This window comes from Phocoena sinus, chromosome 13, assembly GCF_008692025.1.
Source record: "Phocoena sinus isolate mPhoSin1 chromosome 13, mPhoSin1.pri, whole genome shotgun sequence".
NCBI lineage: Eukaryota > Metazoa > Chordata > Mammalia > Artiodactyla > Phocoenidae > Phocoena > Phocoena sinus.
In genome coordinates, this window is record NC_045775.1 from 89,754,076 (window position 1) to 89,771,106 (window position 17,031).

The following is a 17,031-nucleotide window of genomic DNA, read 5'->3' on the forward strand; positions in this document are numbered from 1 at the left end:
GAATTTATAATACTCCATTAAGGAAATATATTTTGTGTGCATGTTCTCCCCTCTTTCTAATCCCTAGACCCTCTACAGATCCAACTTCTGTTACTAGTTTCTTGCATATCTTATATTTCCAGATATTTCTTAAGATACAGGTGGTGTGTGTGTGTGTGTGTGTGTGTGTGTGTGTGCACGCGCGCGCGCCTGTGGGTGGCGTCTCCCTTTTCTCTTCCCTCAAACGGCAGCATACTAAACAAACTTTCCTCCCTTTCATTATTTCCTTACTTAAAATATATTGCAGAGGTCATTCTTTATTACTACAAATCATCTGCCTTATTTTTTTAAACTGTTGTAAAATATACATAACATAAAATTGAACTTAAACGTTTTTAAGTGTGCAGTTCAGTAACGTCAGGTATATTCACATTGTTGTACAACCAACCTCCAGAGCTTTTTCATCTTTTTTTTTAATTAATTAATTAATTTGTTTTTGGCTGCGTTGGGTCTTTGTTGCTACGCGCTGGCTTTCTCTAGTTGTGGCGAGCAAGGGCTACTCTTGGTTGCGGTGCGCGGGCTTCTCATTGCGGTGGCTTCTCTTCGTTGTGGAGCATGGGCTCTAGGGGCGCAGGCTTCAGTAGTTGCAGCGTGTGGGCTCAGTAGTTGTGGCGCACGGGCTTAGTTGCTGTACGGCAGGCGGGATCTTCCAGGACCAGGGCTCTAACCCGTGTCCCCTGCATTGGCAGGTGGATCCTTAACCACTGCGCCACCAGGGAAGAGCTTTTTCATCTTGCAAAACTGAAAGTGTACCTGTTAATCAAAACTCCTTACTTCCACCTCCCCCAGCCTCTGGCCACCACCATCTACTTTCTGTCTCTATGAGTGTGACTCCTCTGGGGACCTCATATAAGTGGAATGAGACAGTATTTGTCCTTTTTTGTCTGACTTATTTCACTCAGCACAATGTCCTCAAGTTTCATCAGTGTTGTAGCATACGTCAGAATTTCCTTCCTTTTTAAGGCTGAATAATATTACATTGTATGGATGGACCACATTTTGCTTATCCATTTCTCCATCCTTTGGCATTTGTGAATAATGCTGGTAATGAACTTGGGTGTACAAATATCTCCTCTAGCCCCTGCTTTCAACTCTTTTGGATGAATACCCAGGAGTGGGATTGCTGGATCATAATGGCAACTCTCTTTTTAGTTTTCTGAGGACCCTTCGTACTGTTCTCCACACTGGCTGCACCAGTGTACATTCCCACTCGCAGTGCACCAGGGCCCCAGTTTCTCAACCAACACAACACCCTGCGTGTGAGGTCGGTTCGATTCGCATTTCCTTGATGACTAGTGATGTTGAGCATCTTTTCATGTGCTTGTTGGCTATTATTTTTTTTACATCTGTGTAGTACTATGTGTAGAAACCGTGATTTATTTAATTAATGTCCTGGTTAAACAAACCTCCTCAGTTACTCTTAAAAACAAACTGCATTGGCCCTGCCTGTACCAGCGTGTGGCCAGTTCTGTTCCGCTGTCGCACGCCACCCACCCGCACTGCAGTCCTCCGTAAGGGGCAGCCGCCACCCCTCGGGGCTCACCGGGTTCCCCGGAACGCTCCGCGATAACTGTCCGTAAACGGGGTCTTCAGCGCTGCTGCAGCTCCAGAAGCGGCCCCACAGCGCGCACCGGGTCAGAGCGGAGCTGACTTCACATCAGCACCGACACCGCCCACCTTCCCCGCCCGCGGGATTCTGGTGCCCGGACAGCGGAGCAGGACGTAGGGCGACGCGGCCCCGCACCCCGACCGCACCGTGCCCTCAGGCCCCGGGACAGAGTCCGCCTCCGCTAGGGCGGGGCCTCGGCGCGCGGGGAGGGGCGGCCTGAAGGCGAGGGCAGAGCCAAGACGGGGCTGGGCCGACATAGGGGCGGGGCCGACATAGGGGCGGGGCCGACATGGGGCGGTCCAGGGGGCGAGGCCTATATGGAGGCGGGGGGCCGACATCCGGGCGGGCGGTTCCGGGGGTGGTTGGGTGGGTGGGGCCTTGCTGGGCGGGGCCGAGCCTAGGTGGGCGCGGCCTCCGCCCCGGCCCCGCCCCTTCCTGCCAGTCCGCGCAGCGTGGAGGAGCGGCGGGAGCGGCGCGGGTACGCGGTGCGGGTTCGCGTGGCGGGTTCGCGTGGCCGCCGGAGATGCTGGGCGTGGCGGCAGGAATGACCAACAGGTAAGGCCGTGGCGGCCGTGAACCCGCAGCCGGAGCCGGAGCCACGTCGGCGGCGCGGCCGGCCCCTCCCCGTGCGCTGACGGACGGGCCTGCAGAGCCGGCGGCCCGAGTGGACCGCGTCCCGGCCCGGCGCTCCCCATGCCCGGCGCTCGCAGCCCGGCTCGGGTTGCGAGAGGCGTCCGTGAGGGCGGGGACGTATCAGGGCTCGAGATTTACCGAATTAGAAATGAAACTGAGACTTTAAAGGACATTGACTCATTCATTAAACGTAAAATAAGTCTGTGATCTCAACATACATAACGCATGCTTTATGAAAATAGCATTTTCCTAAACAAAAAATTAGTGTGACGAGAGCCCTGCTCTTACATTTTGCATATCTCCTAAATGTCTGCATTTTCCTGCCTGCTCTGCTTTCAGTCCATTGCGGTCCGTTTTGGTTGAAGTCTGAAGAAAATCTGCTCCTAACCAGACGGGTGGTTGGAAAAGGGATCAGTAGTACTTCAATAGCTTTTCACGTAGTTGCGGTATTTTTCGTTATTACTCCAAAACTAGGCAAGCTTAATGTTTCTTAAAGATTAGTTTGATATGGAGTCTGAAGCCTTACAAGGAGGTTTTCACTCTCCATGACATTAAAATTCACCGTCTGCCCTGAAGTTGGAAGGGGCTTGTGCCCCGTTGTAACATCACCCTCATTTGGAAAATGTTGATTCACTGAGTTAGGCAGCCCTTCCAAATGTTGACACATCTCTTTATACAGCATCACTAAATAACATTTCTTAATATCACGGCTGATCTCCTTAGAAACTCTCTAAGTTTGAGAAGCTGTCAAACTCCAGGTGGTGGATACAAGTTTTCCAACATTCTAATTTTCAGTTGAAAGCTTGATTTTTATTATTGATAGGAAACTCTTGTCAATTGTTTTCTTCAGAGTAACAGACTCACTTTGTTTAGTTTCAAGAAATGTCTGCCAAGTGCAAGTCTAAAAACCATAGTTTGTTATTCTTTCTGGTAAAAATGGTAGACCATGAAAAAAAGCATCTAATTCAGCCGGCACTGGATCACACGCGTGCTTTCCCTGCAGACAATCGTCTTACTGTAGTATGCAGCCCAAGTGCTTTGTTCATCACAAGAAACAGAATACAAGGTCAAAGTTCGAGATTTAATAACAGTAATTTGTATTGCTTCATCAAGGACATTTTTTTGTTTTTAAAAAAATTTATTGAAAATTCAATCAATACAAAATTTAAAATATATGTAAGGTATAAAGGATGACAATACAGTGTATACAATATGAATTAAGAGTAGAACCAAAAAAAAAAAAAAAGAGTATAACCCTTTCCTTTTAAGAGCCTTGGTCGTCTCCTGATCCCATCCCATTCCCATCCTGAATTTTCCCTTCGCAATCCCTTGCTCTTTTGTGTGGTATTAAACACATTCATAATGTTGTGTGGCCATCGCTGGCATCTGTCCATCTCCAGAACTCTTTTTTCTTGCGAAACTGAAACTCTGTCCATTAAACAGCTTCCCATTCCCCTGTCCCTCCAGCCCCTGGTCTCCCCTGTTGTATTTTCTGTGTCTGATTTAGACTATTCCAGGCTCCTCATATAAGTAGAATCATCCAGTCTTTGTCTTTTTGTGACTGGCTTATTTCACTCAACATAGTGTCCTCAGGGTTCATCCATTTTGTAGCCTGTGTTAGGATTTCCTTTCTTTTTAAGGCTGAATAATATTCCATTGTATGTTTATACCATTCATTTGTTTATTCGTTCATCCTTCAGTGGACATTTGGGTTGTTTCCACCTTTTGGCTATTGTGAATAGCGCTGCTATGAACACGGGTGTACGTTTTTTTTTTTTTTTTTTTTTTTTTTTTTTTTTTTTATGCGTTACGCGGGCCTCTCACTGTTGTGGCCTCTCCCGTTGCGGAGGACAGGCTCCGGACGCGCAGGCTCAGCGGCCATGGCTCACGGGCCCAGCCGCTCCGCGGCATGTGGGATCTTCCCGAACCGGGGCACGAACCCGCGTCCCCTGCATCGGCAGGCGGACTCTCAACCACTGCGCCACCAGGGAAGCCCCTGGTGTACGTTTTTTATTAGAAACTTTTATTGAGAGAATTGTAGATTCACATGCAGTTGTAAGAAATAGTATAGAAAGATCCAGTGTATCCTTTACCCAGTTTCCCCCATTGATAACATTTTGCAAAACTGTAGTGCACAGCCTCAGCCACAATACTGATAGTCATACAGTCCATTAATCTTGTTTAGATTTCCCCAGTTTTACCTGTAGTCGTGTGTGTGTTGTGTAATTTTATCACGAGTGTGGGTGTGTGTATCCACCGAGGTCCAGATAGAGGACAGTTAGTGCCCTCACCCCAAGGGTCCCTCCTATGCCATTTTCCTCTGTGTCCTCCTCTGCCTGCTCTTTAAACCACGCATCCATTCAGCGTCTCTAAAATTTTGTGATTTCAGAAATACTGTATGAGTGGAATCATACCGTTCTTAACCTTTTGGGATTGCGTTTTAAACAAGTCAGCCTAATTCCCTGGAGACTCGTCCAGGCTGTTGTGTGTATTGTAGTTTCTCCTCAGGGTGGGTGTATATAGGACGGCTTAACTGTCAAATGAGGAACAAATGCAGGACATTTGGGCTGTTTCCGGTTTTGGCTATTAATAATAAGGACATGTGGACGTTTGTGGACAGGTTTTTGGTGTCACCATAAGCGTCCCTTTCTCTGGAATAATTGTCCAAGAGAGCAGTGGCCGGGTGCATGGTGATTCCATGTTTCGCTTTCTCAGGAGCATGGACTTTCCCAGAGCGGCTGGGGCAACACCGCTTTCATCAGGGACACCGAGAAGGGAAAGGGGTGTTCTTTCCCTGCAGGTGCCTGGGGGTGAGGCGCTGGGTCCCATCACCGCTGCCCCTGCCTTGATTGGTGCTGGGGGCTGGCATTGGGCCCACGGCTGCCTTTGCACCATCAGTGAAAATGCCTCCACCGCGCGGAGGGCCCAGCATCTTCCCGGAGCTTCTCAGCATTATTATGAAAACACTTTTCATCCCGGCTTCTTGAGAAGGTCTGGGGCCCCTCCGGGGTTTCGAGACCACCCTCTGAGAACTGCAGTTAACATAACCTGAGATCATGGGGGACATGCAGATATTTGGAGTACGTAAAAAGGGAAATCTACGAAGAGTTTCCTTAGAAATGTGTGGCAAATGCTTGTACTGAGTGCTTTCTAGTTGGAGGGAGTTTTAGTGGGACTTGAAGAACCACTAGGGGAAAAGCAGCTTTTGCCCTGAAGGATTTTTCCGGGCACGATGCCAGCGTGTTATGAAGAGGGTGGTGTCCTGGCAGCGAGGGTCTTCGTAGGTCTTCAGTGCTCTGCCTGTTTGTGCGCTGAGGAGATCGAGCACTTAGTTTAAGGACACTGATGAAGACTTGGTAGCGGGAAAGGTGCCTCGGTTCTGGTTTCCGTGTGCCCTGCAGGCCTAGGGCTGTCAGGACCGCTGTCTTGACTGTTCATCGCCCCCCTTGCCTTTGGGGTGACCCTGAACCACTCCTGGACGCTCTTTCTCCTGCAGTGCGTGGCCTTCCCTTTCCTCCCCGAGGGGACCTTCCTGCCCTCCTCAGGGTCCGGGGGCCTGCAGTGGGGAAGGCAGATCCAGGCCGGTGATGGAAGCACAGAGCTTTACCCCAGGAGCCTCAGTTTTCAGTAATCTTGTGTCTGTTCCTCAGAAGATCATGTAAATAAACCTCAGCGTAGGTCACGTTCTCAACTAGGGCTGCCCTTAAGTAGAAGGAAAAGCATCTCAAACTGCTGGTCGATTTTACATTTCTCGTTAATTGTGCTTTAAGCTGTGGTTTCCTGCCTACAGAAATGTCATCTACATTACACGCTGGCCCGTGGCCAGGTTGTCTTCCAAAAACTTTAATTTTAAGATACTAGAGAAGCGAGAGCTGGGGTGCCCATTGCCACGTTCCATGGACCCTCCAGCAGCTGTGGTTTTACCCCTTGTGCGACGACCACTCATCTCTCGTTTCACCTCATCAGACGTTTGCATGCAGGAGCTCACGGGAGAGGGGGTCACGTTCCCGCATCCTTTTCACGTCGGAGCATACTTTTTGCCTTGATGAGTCCACAGTGACATTCTGTGTGTGGGTTGGAAGGTGCAGACACAGCTGGCCGTGGCCAGTGCATCCCGTGGGAGGGGAGGGGCGCGGAGGGTGGAGGGTGAGCTTGGGCTGGGACGCGCAGGAGCGACGTAGCTCACCTGAGGTCACGTAGGGCCCCATGCAGCAGTAAGAAAGAATTCAGAAAGATCCAGTGTATCCTTTACCCCGTTTCCCCATTGATAGCATTTTGCAAAATGGTGGTGCGCGATCCAAGCCACAGTATCGATGGTCATGCAGTCCCTCGATCTCACTCGGATTTCCCCAGTTTTACCTACGGTCCTGACCCTGGGACATCCCCATAGGCTGCAGACGCCCAGGTGAGACCTTGTCTGATGTATCTGAGCCCCATGAACATGGTAATTCTGGAAACGTCTGGATGAAGTATCAGATGTTGCCCCAGAGCTAGTGTATCACAAAGGTCCCGGATGTCAGCCTCTTTGAAGTGGATTCCTTTTGTGAAGCGCGTCCTTGGGGACTTGGGGTTCTGAGGCCCTCGTGCTAGTGACGGTGGTTCTTCATCCCCGGAGGCCTGGGTCTCCTCTCCTCCCCGTGCGCTGTCCCCACAGGGCCAGCCCGAGAGGCCTTCCTGCTGGTGCACCTGTTAGGGAACAAGTCTGACCATCCGCACAGACAGGCCATGAGGTAATTCTCACGGGGAGAGTGGGAGTCCTCGTGTCGTGTGTCTGTTTCGACTCCTGAGGCCGGGCGCGTAGCCAGGCAGCACAGGGCCCGCCTGGGGGAGCGTGTGGGCACAGCTGGTGGTGGAACTGGGCCTTGGTGGGTCCTTCTCCTTCTCGACCTGGTGGATGCGGCATGTGGTTCTCAGGTGCCAGGTGGGTGTGGCTGCAGAGATTCCCAGGCGAGTGGGACGCGGTCCCAGCTCGTGAGAATCTTTCAGTTTGTTGTCATTCATGTCGGTTCCAGATTCGCCTAAAGCATCACGTTGGTCATGTCCCCCCTCTTTTCAGAATGTTGAGAAGACTCCCGATTGCCTGTCAAACAAGGGCCAAACTGCCGCGCCTGGAGTTCAGGCTGTTTGTCACCTTCCGGCCTGTCACAGGCCCCTTGGTTCTGAAAACATCCGGTGCTCTCCCATCACGGGGCCTCTGTCCACGCGGCTCTCTTGGGCTGGAAAACCTTCCTCTCCTGTGTCTTGTCTGCAGTCGGGGCAGGATTGCCTCTGGCCCCTGGATACTGAGTTCCTGCAGTGTGGACTGAGGTTGTGTGCTGGGGGCTCAGGGCTCAGAGCTTGTGTCTTTCCTCCCAAAGCACTTTGGCTTCTTTTCGGGTAGTTATCAACTTCTGTTTTATGTTATAGTTACTCGTATAGATATCTAATCTTTTCTGCCAAATTGTAGGCTCTGGAAGTAAAGGAACATCTTCATCATGTTTGTTAGACGTCCAAGAAAAAAACAAATGGGATTTAAATGAGCTTTATTTCTCCTTTTATTCCTTCATTCATTAGTGAATTGAAGAGTCCAGAGCCAGCTCTTCTGAGTGTCTGTGACAGTGCTTGAATAAACTCACAGAACTTGGGGTAAGACGAGATGGCCTTCACATGTGTTTTAACTTAACTCTGCAGGCAGAGACCCAGCATCCACGGACCACTGGGAAGAAGTTCAAATGATGTCATCCCTGTTTAGATTATTTCATTTCATGGCTAGGCTGCTCTTTTGGAAACTTTCTTAGTAATAACCATCTTTTATTAATGACCTACGATGACACAAGTACTTTAAAGGAGTTAAACATCTGTTTCACAAATCTGACACGGCTGCACTTTGAGGCAGGATTTTTATGCCCATTTTACAGATGAGGAAACAGCACAGGAGGTTGGGAAGTCCCCGCGTCACAGGGACAGGGTGAGATGAGCCGAGGTTGATGCTGAGCTGTGCCCCCTCCCCGTGGCCCCTCCCCAGGTCTCTTCCCCGTGGCCCCTCCCGTTCAGGCGAGGCTGTGGCTCCCACTTCCCCTCGCTTTCAAGGCGTCCTCTTTGTGTGGTTAATAGTTGCTCCCCGAGCATGGCAGCTGCGTGGGAGCTACATCATCTCACTGCAGGACCGTCCTTCTTTCTGAACTTGGAGGGTCCCAATCTCACTCTGGAGGCCCAGCAGAGAATGTATCAGGTGAGATCACGTTCTTCACTTAAATTTGGTGTCTTTGTGTGTGTGTGTGTGTACATGTGTGTGTGTTTGTTTTCATTTTGAGCTCCTGGCTGTGCCGCGCACGTGGTGGCGACCTTGACAAATCTGGGGACCGATGTTCCAGTTCAGTGCAGGTCTGTCCTGTGCACTGTCCGGGGGGGTTATTTGTGTCCAGGTACCAGAGGAGAAGTTAAAAAAGTCTTTGCGAAATTAAAGGAGGAACTGATCATTTGTCACCAGTTATTATAGCTTTGCTGTCATTAATGTAAGACATGGGCCCCAGGCAGTGTCTCTTGAGCCCCTCAGGAGGTAGGGACATGCCAACCTTCAACCGGGAGCCCGGTTTACTTGGCACGTCATGGGGGAGAGTCAGGAACCAGGTAGAGTGTGGGCTGCAGACCTCCCCGCACGGGGGTCGTGCCAGTGCAGATGGGCCAGCCTCATCCCCTGCTTCTGGGGAAGAATGTCATGAAGTCTGTACTTTTAAACTTGTTTTATTTTTAATTTTAAAAAAATTTTTGGCTGCGCTGGGCAGCATGCGGGATCTTAGTTCCCGGACCAGGGATCGAACCAGTGCCCTCTGCAGTGGCAGCGAGGAGTCTTAACCACTGGACCACCAGGGAAGCCCCTAAACGTTTTTTAATGGAGAGTTCAGACGTAGACACAGAAAGTAGAATAATGTGTCCCCATGTCCTACCTTAGCTTTAGTCCGCACTGCCTGGCGTGACCTCACCTGTGACCGAGGCCCAGTCCTGTCCCTCTGCTCTGCCCTGTGTCGTATCCTAGAGATTTTATTTATTTTATTTTATTTTTTTGGCCTCGCAGCATGTGGGATCTTAGTTCCCCGACCGGGGATCAAACCTGCACCCCCAGCAGTAGAAGCAAGGATTCTTAACCACTCGACCGCCAGGGAAGTCCCTAGAGATTTTAATAGGTATCCTAAGATGGTAAGGACTCTTCTAGAAAAGATTTTTAAATATAACTACGTCATTATCCCACCTGAAAAAGATTAGTACTATTTCCTGTATATCATCAACTGCCCAGTTAGTGTTCAATTTTTGTTTTATCTCAAACATTCACTTTATAGTTTTTTCTGAATTGGGATCTAAATAAGGTTCATACCTTTTGAGAACTTGATAAGTCTTTCAGTTTCTTTTAACATATAGGTACCCCTTCCATCTTTTTTTTCCCCCTTCCTGTTCTTGTGATTTTTTTTGTTGAAGAAACGGGTTCCTTGTCTTGAAGAATTTCCTACAGTCTGGATTTGGCAGGTCGCATCCTCTGGGCACAGTTTAACTTATTTGTTCCCTATAAAGTGTATACATTGATTGTTGGATCTAAAGAAGCAGTTCTCAAACTTCTTGGTCTCAGGACCACTTTCCACTCTTAAAAATTATTGAGGACCCTGAAGAGCTTCTTGATATTTGCTGTATTTGAAATTTAATCAACCTTTTGTATGTTGACATAAATATTTTGTGATTATTTTCCAAAGAAACAAAATAATGAAGAGTGGAGTGGCTTTAAAATACTTTAGACGTATAGAGAAGAGTGGCTTTAAAAATACTTTTTGGGCAGATCTCGTCAGTGTCTTAATGGAAGACAGCTGGCTTTCATTCTTTTGTAATACTTCACGTCCGGTAGCTTCTGGAAGACTGCACAGTGACCCGTGAGAGGAGAGTGAGAGGCAGTTGCCGTCTTAGTGTTGGTGTGAACGTGGCCTCGACCTGCACGTCTTCTTGGAAGCTGCGGCCCAGAAGCCTGAGTGGGCTCCCACACCCGTGACTGCGTGAGGGAAGGCGGTGGGTCCTCCCGTCAGGAGGCGATGATGTTGGCAGCTGTGGATGGTCAGGGCCCTCGATCAGACCTTTTCTCTAAAGGGCCACGTGGTAGATACTGTCACCTCGGCTCAGCTGTGCTGTTGTAGCGTGAAAGCCGCTGTAGACAGCATGTAAGTAAATGGGCACAGCTGCTTTCCAGTGACCTTTTAACTACAGACACTGAAATCTGAACTTCATAGAATTTTCACATGTCGCAAAGTATTAACCTTTAGATTTTTTCCCAGCATTCAAACTGTTAAGAACCTGGGAAGAATGGATCAGGTGGACATTTTCCTATTCCTCCCACTAAGCACAATAAACGTGGACATTATGTATAAAACAAGCGTAAGACTGTGAAGTGTGGGGAATTCCCTGGCAGTCCAGTGGTTAAGACTCGGTGCTTTCAATGCCGTGGGCCTGGGTTTGATCCCTGGTCGGGGAACTAAGATCCCACAAGCTGCATGACACGGCCAAAATAAAAAGTTCTGAAATGTGGAGAGCAGAAGGCAAGCTGGCAGGGACCATGGGGCCTGATGAACAATGGGGTGATGAGTTGTCTGGGTTTTCTTTTTACACTCATATCCCCATTTTATCCCAGACTCTGGCCGTCTAGAAATGCCAGCAGGTACAGACCAAAAACATGTCACAACGAAGACTGTTCTCTGTGGGACCAGGAAAGACAGTCTAACAAGAAGAAAAATGTTTAGACAGTAAATGCTCGACTTCAACCAAACACCCAGAAACAACTGTGGCCTCACCCGCACTCACGGCAGAGTGGGGAACAGAGCAAAGCCTTGGGGACCTGTGGGACCTTGGAATTCTGAAAGCAGAGGAGGAAGCGCGTGGGGTGGAAAAGGCCCAGAGGAAATAATGGCTAAAGATTTCCGCAAGTTGGCAAGAAATGTAAACCTACAGATTCCAGAGGCTGCACACACCACAAATAGGATAAACCCAAGAAATTTCAGGCCAAGACGTATCATAACTAAGCTCCTAAAAACTAAAGACATTAAAAAAAAAAAAAAAACCTTGAAAGGGACTTCCCTGGTGGTCCAGTGGCTAAGAGTCTGCGCTCCCAGTGCAGGGGACCTGAGTTCAATCCGTGGTCAGGGAACTAGATCCCATATGCCACAACTAAGAGTTCACATGCCACAGCTAAAGATCTCGCGTTCCGCAACCAAGACCCGGTGTAGCCAAATAAATAAAGAGATAAATATTAAAGCAACAACAACAAAAACCAACCTTGAAAGCAGCCAGAGCAAATTGACACCATTCGTTTATGGGAAGAAATTGGAAAGACAATAGGTTTTCATCAAAGACTCTGGAGGTTAGAGGGAAGCGGCACAGTGTTTTTGGTGTTGGACTCTTACATCTCCAGAAGTGGGGGACTGAAAGGCCTTTTATAAGGACCCTGCAGATCTCAGCTCCCTCTAAGCTTCTGTTAGAAACACAGGCTGGCTTCTCCAGATGCAGACTGTCTGGCTGAGAACTGCAGTTGTTTGGATTTGAAATTTTGCATGGAAAGGGTGTGAAGCCCCTCGGTACCTCTGGAGTAGAGCTCAGGACGGGTCTTGGAGCCTGTGTCTGAGCTTGTCCGGGCTGTGTGTGTGCTAGCCTCACGTCACAGGAATGTTGACTGTTGGTGATGACTTGGGCCTTAGTAACGATTGTCCTGAACTTCGTCTGTGTGTGCAGAGCTTTGGGGTTTATGAAACCTTTTGCCTCGTCCCCCAGTCCCTACCTTTCCAGCCCCATTTGTGATTCATCCGCCCCTTCCTTCCCCCAGTTCCCTAGGAGAAATGTGTTCTGAGAACTGTTTGAGGTTAGGACACACCTTTTTCTTTTGTGTCTTCAGGTTTTTACATACCCTGTTTCCCAGCGTTTTGTGCCTTGTGAGGTGTTCCGTCCTCTGGGTTCGTTTCTGGAGTCATCTTTTCCATGCTGCCTTGGCAGTCCAGCCCTGTTGTTCCTCCTCCTCCCTCCCCAGCTCCCCTGCCGGCCCCATGCACCATGACCCTAATGGTATAAAACCTGCCACGTCACTTGTGAGGGGTGATTCCCCAGAGCTCCACCCTACACCCCACTCCCTTCAGAGGTGGTTTCTCTCCGTTCAGCCAGTGTCCCAGGATCTAGCGACAATGCCTGGCGCCTCTTAGATGCTCAGTAAGTAGGTGAATGACCAATGAGAATAAATATGAACATCCTTGCTTTCCCATGAAGAATCGGAGATTTGGGAATTTGAAAGATGCGCTCAGGGTAGGAAGCTGACCCAGGAAGGAGCTGGAGCTTGAATTCTGGTGACTTGATACCAGGGATGTTGGTTTTTCCAGCTGGAGCACCGGCCCGTTGGCGCTTCCGTACCCCTGCCAGCTCCATGTTACCGGGATGAAAAGAGCTGTGCGATCAGATGTTACCATGGGAAAGAGCCTGTGCTCAGACTCCAGCTTCGCGTTTACCCGCTGCGGGTGGCCCGGCTTGCCTCTGCCTCGGGTGCGGAGTGAAGGGAATAGTGCTGGTCACGGAGTTAGACCAGTTTCCACGTGTGACACATCCAGACGAACGGGGCCCCGCACGTCACGCACCCTCCTTGCTGGTTGTCCGGAAAGAGGGAGGAGAGGAGGTTTCCTGAACACGGGTGAACACGTGACCACTCTGAGCTCACAGGCCCGGGGGCCGCGTTTTGCGGACTTCCCACCTAGATGGTTAACTCCTTAGGGTTCGGCTGATGTCGTGATGCTGCAGTTGAAGGCATTTCCTGTCTTAGCTGCCGCACTTCTGAGAAGGGAAGCTTCCTCTTCCTCCGTGACTACTTGGTAACCCGGTGGAACCAGGTGACAGGTGATGCGCGCTGTCAGGTGACTCGGTCCAGGCCCCTCTCCGTGTCTGCTGCTGCCCCACACTCACGCCCTGAGCCTCGTGCTGGACGGGGGCCCTGCACGCGGACGAGCACGTAGTTGTGGTGCCCGTGATCGTCGTGCTCCCAGTCCACGAGGGCTCGGTTGGGGCCGAGACCCGTGCTCTGAGCCGTGCGCCCTCCCTCGGTGGGGGCGGGGCTCCTCCAGGAGCTCATGAGCCCCCGAGCCTGCCCAGGAGGTTGACCCCGGCCAGGTCCCCGTCCAGGCGGTGGCACTGCGGGCGGGGCTTCTGTGGGAATTGCCGGCGTCCTGCCGTCTCCGCCGGAGGACAGCTGGGGTGGGGCGGGATGTGGTGACGTCAGTCGAGGACGTCTCTCTCGAATCCTTGGAACGTGATGGGGAGATCACCAGCCGCGGCCTCGAGTGCCTGGACGCCCTCAAGGGCAGTCATGCCGTCAGTCCTGGGCTCACAGAGGCAGATGCAGAAACGTAAAAACGACCCCTGCTAATCAGTAATGAGCACATAATTAAAGAAGGGACCTCTGGCGTCTGGCTTATGCCTTGCTTCCAGCTTGGATTTATTCTTCAGAGGTTTGAATACAGGTTAAGATTGAGCCTGACTCCTCGGGCTTGAGCTGAATGCCTCTTTCTGCTATTCTAATGGGAAATCTTACAACAAAAGAAATATTCGTTCACTACTTTCAAATTTTCTCATTCGGAGAGTGTGTGGTGAAATGGTGTCCAGAACATCAGAGTTTAAGGTCATTGCCCACATTAGAATAGCCCAGTTCCCTTGGGTCCTAACGGATTGCTGTCAGAACTGTTCTTTCTGTGGAGCACAGTGTAGATTTTGTCACCGTGAGGCATGTGTCAGGGATGAGAGCGTAGCCTTCATTAGAATCTTGAGGTGGAGTAATTCATCCACCAAACGAGCAGCCTTTGTTTTTGGAGTGTGGGTAGTGATGTTTTTGTAAAAGCCAGGGATCCTTGGCTTTACAGGGAACATGGCTGAGACTAGTTTTCTGTTTTCAAAAATGAGTCTAAGGGACTTCCCTGATGGCGCAGTGGTTAGGAGTCCGCCTGCCAATGCAGGGGACACGGGTTCAAGCCCTGGTCCGGGAAGATCCCACATGTCGCAGAGCAACTAAGCCCGTGCACCACAACTACTGAGTCTGCGCTCTAGAGCCTGTGAGCCACAGCTACTGACCCCCGTGCCACAACTACTGAAGCCTGCATGCCTAGAGCCCGTGCTCCACAACAAGAGAAGCCACTGCACGGAAAAGGCCGCGCACCGCAACAAAGAGTAGCTCCCGCTTGCCGCAACTAGAGAAAGCCCGCGCGCAGCAAGGAAGACCCAATGCAGCCAAAAATAAATAAATTTTTTTAAAAAATGAGTTTAAGGTAGTAGGAGCTTCAGCTCCTACTAGAATCTGGAAAGTTCTGTTAGCACTTAGCTGGTTTCGGGTGATTGAGTATATTTACATGATTGAGGATGATGATAAAAAAATATGTTTAAAAATTTTTAAGATATATGTATAGGACACTAGGTTGTCTGTGTTATAAGACAGACCAGAATCACAATGATGTAACTTTGAAGTGGGTGCCAAGCTAATGTCTGAGATAATTTAATGGTGGTTTTTTTAATGCTGGCTTACTCGCATCAGGACGTGAGAGCACTTTTTGTCTCTTGGGCATTTGCCAGGTTTGCACAAAGTAAGAGGCATCTGCAGTTGTCTGTTTAAGGCAGTTTCCCCATGCTTTTAACAGAATGTGTTAGCGTGGGTACTTATGCTATGTAAGCTACTTGATTGTTGCTTCCCTGTGTTAGACCTGGGCTTTCCAGCCTTTGTCAGGTGCTTTCCCCTCTCTAGTGTTACTGGTGATGACAAAGGACATCGGTGAAGTTTAGAAAGTGGTGCTTAATTTTATTATATAGCTGTCTATTGAATTTGACAAAAGACAAAAAAAGTCCCAGCAATTCCTCAAAATTTTAGAGGTCTGTTTTTTCCCACAAAGGTCATTTGAGGACCGTGAGACCAGACTTAAAAAGAAGCGTTTTCCCAGCTTGAGCCCTTTTGATTTTTAAAATAAAGAAACACCCACATCCCTTTCTGATAATACGTTTGGTCATTTAGATGCTTTCTATGAAGGAAGTTGTGGTGATAGTTTCTGGAACGTGAAGGCTGCAGCAGACAGATTAAGTGGGTGATGGGAAAGCCAGGGATACAGGGCTTGGGAACTTTTTAGAAATGAAGCTTTGTTTTGCGCAGTCTTGGTTAATCACGCCTCCCAGGAGGAAGCGTTGCTAGAGATTAGCTAGACAAATGGGATGAAAGTCGAAATTTGAGGTTGGATTTGTTAGATAAATTTTGATTAAAGGGCTGAAGTTGTAAGAATGCGACATCGTCCCACAAAAAGCTGCTCATGCTTTCTGGGATACCTGTGTATCCCACGCCCAAGTGACGACGCAGAGCACACAGGAGGCACCCAGTACGTGCTTGTCAAGTGAATAAGTAATGGTGTCATATGTTTTATTTGGTGTGTATGGGGTTTGGCTTAGTGAGGTAGAGCTCTTTAAATGTTGCCGTATAATAACACGTGAGTAAAAGCTAATAAAGATGCCCTCAGTCAGCATTAAAATAGATTTGAAGGCTCATATCAACTCCATGTAATTTCAGTAATTCTGTGCAGTATTTCAGTATTTCTTCTCTCCCTCGGGATTAGTGCAGGAACAGTTCTCGGACATGGGAAGATGCTGTTCTGCCCCAGTGAGGCTTCCAGGTGCATGGGTGAAATCTTCTGGATCACACATGAACATTTTTTCTTGTGAACTTCTTCAGTTTGCCATATTAATATATAGCTTCAATACCATTAATCAGAATTCCAGGTGGGCGTCTTCTGGTAAAATTGATAGAATTATCCCGACGTTTCTTTCTTTGGAGGAATAAAGGGGCAAGAATAACAGCTGGTTACTGCAGGGAAGAATGTGGTGTGGGGGGGGACATGAGCCGTGTTGGCTGTTTACACATCATAGGTCATCACACAGGCTCTGTGATAACGAGTTTTTCAGGGGGAAATAGGCAAATTATTCAATTAGTGTCCCACAAATGGTGAGATCATTTGTTAGCAGTTAGGGGGGGAAAACCAGTTTATAGCTTTATAGCCTTATATTACATCAGAAGAAATTCCTGATGGATAATATTTAATAGTTACTTATAAAATTCAGCCAGATAAATGCTAAAATAAAATAGAAATGTTTATTAACTCTTTCAGAATGAGAAGTACTTTTAAATTTTTTTAAATTAATTTATTTTTGGCTGCCTTGGGTCTTCGTTGCTGCGCGTGGGCTTTTCTCTAATTGAGGAGAGCGGGGTCTGCTCTTCATTGCGGTGCGCGGGCTTCTCATTGAAGTGGCTTCTCTTGTTGTGGAGCATGGGCTCTAGGTGTGCGGGCTTCAGTAGTTGTGGCATGCGGGCTCTAGAGCGCAGGCTCAGTAGTTGTGGCGCACGGGCTTAGTTGCTCCACGGCATGTGGGATCTTCCCGGACCAGGGCTCGAACCTGTGTCTCCTGCATTGGCAGGCGGACTCTTAACCACTGCTCCACCAGGGAAGCTCCAGCAGGCGGACTCTAACCAGGAAAGTCCTAGAATGAAAAGTACTTTTTAAATTCAGAAGTTTTAGGAACAAATTACAAAAGGAAAGACATTTGAATAAGAATAAATTAAATTTCTGAAAATTAAAAACAAAAAACAGACTGGGAAAAACACTTGCAACAAAAGCAACATAGAAAATATTAGTATTATGCGTTGATCAGAATATGAAAACCCTAGTACATGTGTAGGGAAAAGAACA

The 17,031-nt window shown here is 48.8% G+C and overlaps 1 protein-coding gene across 3 annotated transcripts in view; it reads left to right on the forward strand.

The window, feature by feature from the left end:
• Positions 1 to 1,998: 1,998 nt before the first annotated feature.
• The window catches only part of LIMS1 (LIM zinc finger domain containing 1), a 94,708-nt gene continuing 79,675 nt past the window's right edge, over positions 1,999 to 17,031 (forward strand). The window contains exon 1 of one of the 3 annotated variants that reach the window (XM_032652076.1): positions 1,999 to 2,203. In XM_032652076.1, the coding sequence (XP_032507967.1) occupies positions 2,172 to 2,203 (32 nt within the window). In that variant the 5' untranslated portion in view covers positions 1,999 to 2,171. The remainder of the gene's footprint in view (positions 2,204 to 17,031) is intronic. The other 2 variants (XM_032652072.1, XM_032652077.1) reach the window with 2 other exon arrangements.